This window comes from Elaeis guineensis, chromosome 2, assembly GCF_000442705.2.
Source record: "Elaeis guineensis isolate ETL-2024a chromosome 2, EG11, whole genome shotgun sequence".
NCBI lineage: Eukaryota > Viridiplantae > Streptophyta > Magnoliopsida > Arecales > Arecaceae > Elaeis > Elaeis guineensis.
The window spans coordinates 119,338,629-119,349,340 of NC_025994.2; the positions used below are offsets into that span (position 1 = coordinate 119,338,629).

Genomic DNA, 10,712 nt, shown 5'->3' on the forward strand with positions numbered 1-10,712 from the left:
TATATTGATCGGACGGCTCTTGGAAAAAACGTTCCCGTGGGACCCGTAGCAAACTGTGTTTGGTCGTGTATCGAATTTTGACCATGACCTTGTATATGGTCCGCCATGCCTTGTTCTCCAAGAAGCGGTAGTTTGAAAGCGGGGACCAAATGACCAGAACACAATTCACCCAATTTAGATCAGGGACCGTCCATCAAGAAACGGTCGTCTCGAGGTCAGAATATTACGTCCATTAGAGCTGTGACCTCCAATTCCACGGAATAGCAGAAATAAGCGACCGGTGGAAACCCCAGCCCCCAGGGTTCCTTCTACTTCTTCCCTCCTAAAAAAAAGGAATGGTATTGAGCCTCCTCAAGAAGTCGTGTGCTGCTGGCGCTCCCACACGTTGTGAGCCGCTCCTCCTCTCACCCCCTCCCCATCCTCCCCTCTCCTCCTTTCCTTCTCTCCACGAGCCGGCCGTCTCTTCTCCTAAAATAACTCAAACACTCTCTCTTCGATCTCTAAAAGAAGAAACCAACCCTAATTTGATCCAAATCTTTACCCAAATATATCTCTTCCTCCCCTCCCTTCTCTAGTCTCCTCCGATCGATCATTCTTCTTCCTCTCCAAAAAGTATATTGTTTTTTTTTTTGGTAGGCAGAGAGGGAGCGATCTCTGTTGCGTCCTCCTCTTTTTCTAGGGTTTGTGACGAGAAATCGAGAGTGGGGTGGGAATGGTGGGGCCGTCGAGGCATAGCTTGCCGCAATGGATGAGCGCGGCGTCGAGGGTGGATTTTGACGGCGCCGCCAATGTGTCTAGGTCGGATGCGTCCGCTTCGCCGTCGTCTCCGCCTCACCGGCGGTCGTCGTCTTCCGACTCTGATATGGGATTTGGGGAGCGGGCGCTCTCTGCAGCGGGGGCCGCTTTCCTTTCCGCGATTCTCGTGAATCCTCTCGATGTGGCCAAGGTAAACCTCGATGTAAATCTTGGCGTTTGTTCTTGTATTAATTGGTATATCGGTTTTAATGGATTCGGGAGCTCTAAGAGAGGTTATTTGTTCAGTTATCGTGAGCATTTTCTTGATCTCTTCATGCAGGATTTTTGGAGCCAGTGGATTGAAAATTGTTGATCTTTCATGTTTCAGCAAATCTTTGTATTGTTTTTTCTTTTCTCTTTTGCTTGGAAGGAATCGACGTTTGTTTGTACAATTTGATGTAATATTTTTGGGGTTTTGTGGATTTGACTGGAACTGGTTTAATTTTCTCCGGATATCGATATAAAGAAACCGTTTTTATAAAACTATGTTTGCATTCTTCTTTCTCTTATTATTTGCACCATTTTTTCATTTGTTGACAAACCTGGTCTGTTTGTTCCAGACGCGGTTACAGGCTCAGGCAGCTGGAGTTCCCTACTACCCTTCACAGCCTCAGTATGGAAGGCAAATGGCTTCCCTCTGCGCAAATACGGTATTGAATATGCCCTCTTTTATCGTGTGAATTGATGGATCCTTGAAAGGATGACCTGAACTTTCATAACCACATAAAGAGGATCAGTTATTGGTTGAGATTTTTGTCTTTAGGATGTATAGGAAAATTGAGATTCACGATTTGGAAAGAAAAAAAAGCGAAAACAAAAGCAAGTTTTTTTTTTTTTTTTTTTTTTTCTTTTTCCGCCAGTGAATTGGATTCTGATGAAATCATAGTTGCTTTTATTGGGTGGCTAAGCCAAGAGAAATTTTATGAGCTTTAGGATGTCAATAATTTGATGAACGATATGACAAACCTTCATGGTTTCATCTGGTACTTAGTTTAGAGAATGAAAGATAGGTGGGGACTTCTTTGAATAATCACCCTTAGTAGGATGATTAATGGTGGCAATATCTCGAAAAGAGTAATGGTCATAGTTGGGAAGAGGGTTATAGTGATTCGAAGACAAAAAAGGAAAAAAAAAAAAGAAAAAAAAAAAGAAAAAGAAAAGAAAGAAAAAGAAAAAAAAAAGAAAAAACACATCTTCTGTCATCTGTTCAATTTGAACTGTATAATTATCCTCAGGCTAACTTCTTTTTAGTTGATAATTCTCTTATTGCTTGATTTACCTCTTCCATTCATTCTGCTTTCATCTTTTCTTGCCTGATTGTATTTACCTACCAGTTCTCTTTTTATCCTGATAAAAACTATCAAGAGCTATGACTCTGGAACTCATACTGTAGCTTGTGGCCTAAACTTATGTACACCTGTGCAATAATTTCATCAGTTTCCCCCTTTCTTTCCGGATTTGTTTATGTACACCTGTGCAATAATTTCATCAGTTTTCCCCCTTTCTCTCCTGATTTGTTTTCTTTCACACATTTATAATTTCGTGTAAAGCCATCCATGATCACTTTTTCCTTTTTCCCCTGTGTTTGACTGACACACTTTGTGGCAATTAACTGAATTCGGTTAATGTTCTTCAGATACTTTCAGATATAAGATGTTCTCCATCATGTGCTCATGGTGGAATATTTGGTACTGAAGCAGCCCGCCCCCCTGATCGTTTTCAGTATAAGGGAACACTGGATGTATTCTATAAAGTTGTTAGACAAGTGAGTGTATTCCTTTAGCTTATGTTTGGTTATTATTGGTTCATCATTCTTGTATTTTTACCATGGTTTAAATTGTTACACCATTTTTTTGACTGCTTATTTTATTTAATTTGATGGAAAAATGCAGGAAGGATTTGCCAGATTGTGGAGGGGCACAAATGCAGGATTAGCGTTAGCTGTGCCGACTGTAAGTGTCCATTTCTTTTTTCCTTTGAGAATAGTAGGCTTTCCTACATCATTCTGCCTCTTCCCTTTGACTTATGAACTTTTATATATGAAGTCCTACTCTTCTTCCCACCATCATCTTGTAATTCAACAATATCAACCATGAAAAAAATTTGACATTCCAATTTCCTTGTCTTTGTGTTTTCTTTTTAAACTATGAGATAAAGTCAATGTGCTTATCTCTCCTTATAACAAGATCACTCTTCAGTCCTTCAGAAAGAATTCAGAATAAATGTCATCCCAAAATACATTACTGGTGTTTTATCCTATGCAAACATCATCTAATGCTAAATTCTTTTTCAATTTTTTATTCATATCTTCTAGAGGTGGGAAGACACTGCATGCTATTTTTTCAATAATCTTTATACGACTTTTGTTGCATGAATTTCCTAAAGTCTTTCACTTGTTTCAGGCGGAGCTTTCCTTTTTTTCCTGCTTTGAGATGCTTTTAATCCTTGTTTCTTGCCTTCTTCTTACTCATTCTTTCCCATATCTGTTTTTCGTACTGGCAACCGTGCGAAATTATTAATGGTCCAAGTTTGTCCCTTAGTGGCTAGGTTACTTATATCTGAGATAGTGTTTAGTGCAGTTGAATCTCAGAAAGGTATTAGGTATGCATTTGTTTGGTTGGAGCCACTTCATGTAAGTGCATTATAGTCATTTCTGTTTTCATGATTGAGGGTTATAAAGAAGAATGTGGGCCCCACATGTGGCCTTAATACTTTGCAACTACATGAGACAAGCCTTCTTCTATTACTTCTTATTTATGGATCACATAAGAACAATGAAAGGGAGCCTTCGTGCCTTGACCAATCTACTTATTATCCATCAATGCCCCAATCCATATCAGTTCAAATAAATTAAATTTCACTTGTTATTTGCAATTTTTTCTAATATTATTTCTTATTTGCTAACAGGTGGGAATATACTTACCATGTTATGACATGTTCCGCAATTGGATTGAAGAATTCACAACCTGCAATGCTCCTAATTTGACACCGTATGCCCCACTAGTTGCAGGCTCACTTGCACGCTCATTAGCATGCATAACTTGTTCTCCTATTGAGTTGGCAAGAACACGCATGCAGGTATCAATTTCATATTTGAATGTTTAGTATTTTTTATCATCTTATGAATTAAGTTGCAATTATACCATATTCTTCACATTTGTCCTGCTGATTGTCAGGTAGTTCAGTTGTTGAACAGTTTGTTCTATATGTTCAAATCTTTAGAACTGTTCCAATCCAAAAAATGTTAGATGAAGTTTTATTTGGTTTTACCATCCAAACTTAAGTAATATAACCATAACCATAACTGTCATATTGTCTCAATTATTTGTGGTTAGGATTAGATTCCTAACCATCCAAACATTCTTCTGAAGGGCTACATTTGATGTGTTACTGCAAGCTACAATTTGGACAAACATAACATTAACCGGTTGTTGGTTTGATATAATACAACTCTTTGGCTTAGGGGAATAACAAGTGAATATAAGAGATGGTGCTGGCATTAACCACTACAGCTTATGTTTTGTCCCACCATCTTGTACAAGAATATGCACATGAGGTTGTCCTCTTTGGTTTTTCTTCAGATGAATTACTTAAGATGCCCAAAAGCAACACACATATGATGTTTTGTCCAATCAACCTTGATTACCACAGCTTCCATTCCAAAAATGTGCATGCTTGTTAAACTGACATGCATCCAGTCACCTAATGGATCATGGGATTCAGATTAACGTGTAAGATTACAGAAATCTTCTTTCACTCATCTGGTTGCTTTGATCTTGGTAGCTGGAATCTTTCACCCAGGGTAATGCACCTGCTTTGGAATCTTCCTGGAATCTCAAACCTGCAGGTGCACCCATATCCACTGTTAGTTGATTCTGGAAGCTAAGGTTTTGATTTGTTATGTGTTTAAATCTGTGTGGCTAGCCAGCTGCAAAAAAAAAAAAAAAAAAAAAAAAAAACTTCTGAAGGGTTGTTCTAGCCATTTCATCAGCGAGAGCAACTCACATATCTAATAAAAGATCACGAGCATCGTGTTTTTTTACCTTTTCTCAATTTTCTTTCTCCTCCCCCTCCTCTTCCTGTGAGTCATTATTTGATTGATTTGTCCTTGGGGGATCTTCTTGGAATTGTAGTTTGTTGTTAAGTTCTGCAAGCTAAATGTTAGCTAATCTTAAATAAGGGATCAAGTTGATCTTGTGAATATTGATTGAGATACTGAAATCAATTAAAACATCTTCTTTAAAGGGATTTTCTTGAATTTGTGATATGTTGCTCCAGTTTTGTGAGCTAAATGTTAGCTAAACTTAGATTTGGGATCAAGTTGATCTTGTCATTACTGATTGAGATCTTGAATCAGGAGACAACAGGTTATTGTATGACTGACATTGGCTAGAAATAACTAGCATCATACTTTGCCCCATTAGAGGGCTAGACTGTAGGGTATTTTGCTCCATTCTGACCTGGAGGTCACAGTTTCCCACCTCATGCACATAGCCACCCTTTTTTTTTTCATATTTTTCTCCATTATTGTTTTACAAAACATTTCTCATAAATTGCCTTTTTTACTGCCATTGCAATGAAATAATGTTTTGTTTCCATATCCTAGCAACATTATGAGAATCTGTTTTCCTTCTTGTTAGCAATTTAAGCACTCCTACTGATCTTGGTCCTATGTACTTGCAACCATTTAAAATGCACAAATTTTTTGCTGTACTGGAGATCATTGATGAGATCCATGTTTTCATCACGAATTTATCATGAAGTTTTTGAGGACTAATTGTCTTTTGGTAAAAATGCCAACTAATATGCTCAAGAATCATGTCTGTACTCTTATGAAACTAAAGCTTGAAAATGATTGTCATTGGTGAATCTATAAAGTGTTTAAATAATCAACATAAAAAATGTCTATGGAATGTATTTGTACCATAAGCTGTGGTTGATTATAATACTTCTGTGTAATTTTTTAATTATTGATTTAGAATATTTGTCACATGGTCTTTGGAAAGAATGATAGGAAAGAATGAATGTGTGCTTTGGGAATTGAAAGTGGAATCAGGATCCTATATTTTAATATGTTGTGTACTGAGAACCTTTGATTTCCTTTTTATCAGGAGTCTGTTAAAATGTCTGATAGCCAGTTCTACGACAATCTTATTGACTAAGTGCTTGCTGTACTGATAACAGGCATATAAAGAGTTCCAAAATGGAGTGAAGCCCCCCGGAATGTGGAAAACATTGCTGGGCGTTCTATCACCTCACAGGAGTACAAGTAACCATCAAAACTGTATGTCCATTTCTTGTAATTACTAGATATGTAATCTCATATTTAAGATAGAAAAACTCCCTGATAATAAAAAAAGGAGCTCACTCTCAAACCATAAATTCTCTTACTTTTTGCCAAAAAGTTCATTGGGTTGCTGGATTGACGTAAGCCCAATTGAAGATCTACTGGGAAATTTATTTAATATATGTTTTATTCTAGTATCTTTAGTTTGTAAAAGCCATGCCATTTTGAAATCACGTGATGATTGAACAGAACTTCTATATTATTTTCAGTGCAAAGCTATCGCATTCTGTGGACGGGTGTCGGAGCACAACTTGCCCGTGATGTACCTTTTTCTGCAATCTGCTGGTCAACTCTTGAGCCGGTGAGGTTTTATGTCACAGAATTGAGTTGCTCTTTGACCAGCCCTTATGGCATCAGATGGTTTAGTTTCTATTGTTCATTGTGTACTATTTTCATGGTTTTTGTAATTTATTTGTTATTTATATTTGTCTTCTTTTTTTATAAAGATTCGAAGAAGATTACTTGCGCTGGTTGGTGAGGAAGGCCATGCGGTGAGTGTATTAGGAGCAAACTTTTCAGCTGGTTTTGTAGCAGGTAGCCTTGCTGCGGCCGCTACATGTCCTCTTGATGTTGCAAAAACTCGGAGACAGATTGAGGTTTGTCCATGGGCATCTGATTGATGCATCTTGTAGCCTCTGTTTGATATATTGTACTGGTTATAGGGTTTAGGCTTAAATATTAATTAGACCCGTTTTAGACCACTGTTCAATTATTTTAAATAATTTGTAAATAAGACTTCATTTTTGTCGTTTGAATTGGGGTTATCTTTTGTTTTGAAATTTCTTAATTTTATACTCCGCTCACAGGCTTTTGACTCTGAAGTTTTACTTACAAATAAATTCATTTACTTGAAACGCATGCCTGACCCCTTAGTTACTAATTAACACTATTTGGTTGTTCATTTCAGAAGGATCCAGCAAGGGCGCTAAAAATGACCACGAGGCAAACACTAGCAGAGATTTGGAGGTAAGTTTGGTTATTCATATACACCACCACCACAAGTGCCATGTCAAGGGGAAAAAAGGATGCTTGGTGATGCAAGAACTTCACTTGAAGACTACTAAGAACAGTCTTTTCTTGCATCACTGTTGTCGACTAGACATGAATCTTCATTTGGCTTATCATGTCATATGCATACCTGAGTTGCAAGGATTTGCATGTGTACAATGCATTTGAATGCAGCATGCCAACGAGCAGTATCAAGATAAGCATGCCAATTAGGTTATTCTTTTGAGATTGTAGGATTGTTGTAGGTTATGAATGTTAAAGAGTATAGATAGGGAACTGTAATTTCCCATGTCAGATACTTTTCTTTTGTCAACTTATATAATACACCTAAATCCTTGCAGGGATGGAGGGTTGAAGGGTCTGTTTACAGGTGTAGGTCCACGAGTTGGGCGTGCTGGACCTTCCGTAGGTATTGTTGTTTCCTTTTATGAAGTTGTCAAGTATGTTTTGCATCGGAGACACATGGACTTATGAGAGGGGTTTTGTTTACCTAAAAAAAGTCTAGCCTCTCTTCTGTGAAGCCCCCAAGGGACTGGCGTTGATGCAGTCGATGCTGCCTTTCACATTGTTGAGTAGTTTAGAAGAAATATCCTGATTGAGAGCAAATGACATGCCATCACAAGTTGAGCATGAGTCATACTCGTTCAATTTTGTTTGAAGCAATAAGCATTTCATCAATCAAACTGAGATGCAACTGAATTTTGGAGGTTAAATTGTGAAGGCTAATATTGCTTTTTCCCTCCCCTTTCTTTGGAGGCATATTTTTTCAATGTTTTGCCTTGAGCTGTATATTATACTGAGAATCATCATATAATGCTTCTGTTTCTTCCACTCATGGCTACAATGTTAGATTGGTTTAACTGCTGTACTGTCTAGTTATGTTCATTTAAATGACCGGTTCAGTTAGACTAGGTTTGAAGGACAGGCCCGAAATGTTCAGGAAGAGGCGCAGCCAAATGTTTCAAAAAAAAAAAAAAAAAAAAAGGAGGACAAAGTCCCAGTTGAGGTCAATTTAGATATTTAACAGATTAAAGTAGTGGTTTATTTGTTATATGGGCTATAATTTATAAATTATTTTTCTACGATCAATCAAGTTTAAATATGCAGCTGAACACATTTAAGTTTCAATAATGCGATATCTCCGGACATTTGTTTTCATTAGTAGCTTATTTGACACATGGGCTTTTGGGATAAAGGGGAGGGAGCCGTGTGGCATCGGCATCACCTAAGCTCCTTTATTTGAGAGCGCATGTGGAGTGGCGACCGTCATTCATCGATCAGTCCTTATGATCGTCGTTGTCGAAAAAGATGTCGGGGTGAGACAGTGACCGTTGATGATTTGAGAGTGCGCATAGAGATAGAGAGATTGGCACGCGGAAGCTTCCATGAGTTCTTCGTGGCTTAAGCTTTTCTATTCCGAAGTGCGATCACAACATCCTAGCCATCGTCTAAGCCTTCCTATTCGGCTGCTCCAAGGTCGTCCGGTCCAAGTGAAGCTTCTCCGCCACGATGTCAATGATAAGATCAGGGCTTCGGACAGTGGTGTGGGCCGCGGCCTTACGCGGAGGGTATTGGTGGGGTGGAGCGACGAAGCGATCTTGGCATCATGGAAAAACAATAAGGAGGTGGGTGGTAGAGCGTCCTTTGATGGGAACTGGAGCTTCTCCGTCCAGCAGTGTTGGGGAATATAGTACATCAGATGTTGTTGGATTAGCTACTTCTCTCCTCTTTTAATGACGAATCGCTTCGCCGCCAACGATATCTTCTTCTCCTCACCTCTTCCTCTAGAGAGAGAATAAGAAAGGTTTACAACTAAATAACTTTTTACGTTTGATTTTTTTTTCTACCAAGGTCGCTCGCTTTTTTCCACCAAAGGCAGAGGTGAGAGAGAGAGAGAGAGAGGTTGGGGGGGGGGGGGGGGTGTGGTTGAAAATGAGCAGCAAAAGAGAAAAGATGAAAAAAATAAAAAGTGACACGGAGCAAGAAGAGAGAGAGGGAGGTGAGGAAAGAAATTGTGTTTAACTATTATTAAGAAATTTTTTTCAACCAAGGTCGCTCGCTTTCTTCCACCGAAGGCAAAGGGGAGAGGGAGAGGGAGAGGGAGAGGGAGCGAAGGGGGTTGATAACAAGCAGCAAAAGGCAAAAAGGAATAAGAAGCGAAAGAGAGCAAGAAGGCAAGGAAAAAAATTGGGTTTAATTATTATTAAGGGAATTGATAAATATATTGACAAGTATGCTCCATGATACTGGATATGTCACACAGTTCGTGGATCACTAGAAAGGAGCGTATGTATATATATAACCACACGGATTCTCTGCTATGCACCACACCGTGCGGGGCACAGTGCACCCTGTCCATCGTGCGATGGACGGCCGCATCCGATCACATACAACGGGCATGCATCTGCGCACGGCTGTCCATCACGCGATGGACGGTACGCTATGCATCGCACCGTGCGGTGTACAGCAGAGAACCCAAGCTCACATATATAATCAATGATTCATCATTCATTAATCTAATTTAATATATATATAAATATATCTATACTATATATGAAAGGAGAGCCCTGAGCTCTCCCAGTGTGCCATGTATCGAGCTCTAAATTTCCTCCAATGTTGTTCTTTTCTTTTTTGTTCGATGCACTGTGGACTCCCTTTGGAACCTTTCCAAGTCCTCTTGAACCCTCTTTTCTCCGCTCTTCTCACCACCTCTACCTCCGTCTCCGCCTTCTCCTTCTCCTCTCCCTTCCGTTCCTCTACCTCCTCCTCTCCCCTTCCTCCTTCAGTGCCGCTATCAGCCGTTCCCTCCTTCACTTTCCGTTCTATCCTGGCCTTCTCCTCCATCCTCCTCCTCATCCTCACCCTCTCCCCCAATGCCTTCCCTTTCTCCTCTACGAGAAAGTCGTTCAGTGATCATCCAAGCTTCCCTGTGATCATCTAGATATGTGAAAACAAAAAAAAATGGAAAGAAAAAAAAGAAAAAAATACCCAACACAAAACTTTGGTCGCCTGTGTTGGCCTTCCCCTCCAACCTCCCTCATGTGCATTTTTTTCTTTTCACTTTCTTTTCTATTTTTCCACCCATTCAACACACAACACACACAGAAGAGAAGGAGAGGGGAACATGGGGAAGAGAGAGGGCAGAGAAGGGAGTACAGCAGAGAGAAAATATAGGAAAGAAGATCCGAGGGAGGTTTTGAAAGGGTTAAGGTTAGGGTTGGGGTTAGGTTAGGATCGCACGAAGGATACGGGAGACAGTCATAGAGGGTGCGGGATGCGCAGGAGGCGCTCGGGGCCAAAGAGGGGATGTGAGGGGGATTGGTGGTGCCGGAGTTAGGGGAGGGAAGGGGTTTTGGTGGTCACGCGGTGGAGTGGGGCCATGATAGGGGCGGCATGGACGGCCGCTACCTGGGCCTTACGCGGCGGGGGTGAGGGGTGGGGGGAGGTGGCAGGAGGAAGGAAAAGGAAGGAGAAAAAAGAAAGAAAGAAAAAAAAATATTTGGAGAGGGAATGAAAAAAATATTATTATTTTATTATTAATAATAATTTAAAATATTATTTT

General features: G+C 39.7%; 1 protein-coding gene across 2 annotated transcripts; it reads left to right on the forward strand.

Moving 5' to 3' along the window:
• The first annotated feature begins 473 nt into the window (after positions 1-473).
• On the forward strand, positions 474-7,981 carry LOC105039609 (mitochondrial carrier protein MTM1). Of its 2 annotated transcripts, none has more exons than XM_010915820.3 (10): positions 474-946; positions 1,356-1,445; positions 2,432-2,560; positions 2,688-2,747; positions 3,703-3,873; positions 5,980-6,079; positions 6,352-6,443; positions 6,589-6,738; positions 7,050-7,108; positions 7,492-7,981. In XM_010915820.3, the coding sequence occupies exons 1-10, from the start codon at positions 713-715 to the stop codon at positions 7,622-7,624; spliced, it is 1,218 nt and encodes a 405-aa protein (XP_010914122.1). In that variant the 5' UTR covers positions 474-712; the 3' UTR covers positions 7,625-7,981. The 2 variants fall into 2 exon arrangements, with proteins under 2 accessions (XP_010914122.1, XP_010914130.1); XM_010915828.3 differs by having other exon boundaries at positions 5,980-6,064.
• Positions 7,982-10,712: the final 2,731 nt, after the last annotated feature.

Coding starts and splice junctions, on each gene's coding strand:
- LOC105039609 (XM_010915820.3), top strand. CDS start 713: ATGGTGGGGCCGTCGAGGCATAGCTTGCCGCAATGGATGAGCGCGGCG. Junction 947..1,355: donor ATCCTCTCGATGTGGCCAAG/GTAAACCTCGAT, acceptor TGTTTGTTCCAG/ACGCGGTTACAGGCTCAGGC. Junction 6,444..6,588: donor GCTGGTCAACTCTTGAGCCG/GTGAGGTTTTAT, acceptor TTTTTTATAAAG/ATTCGAAGAAGATTACTTGC.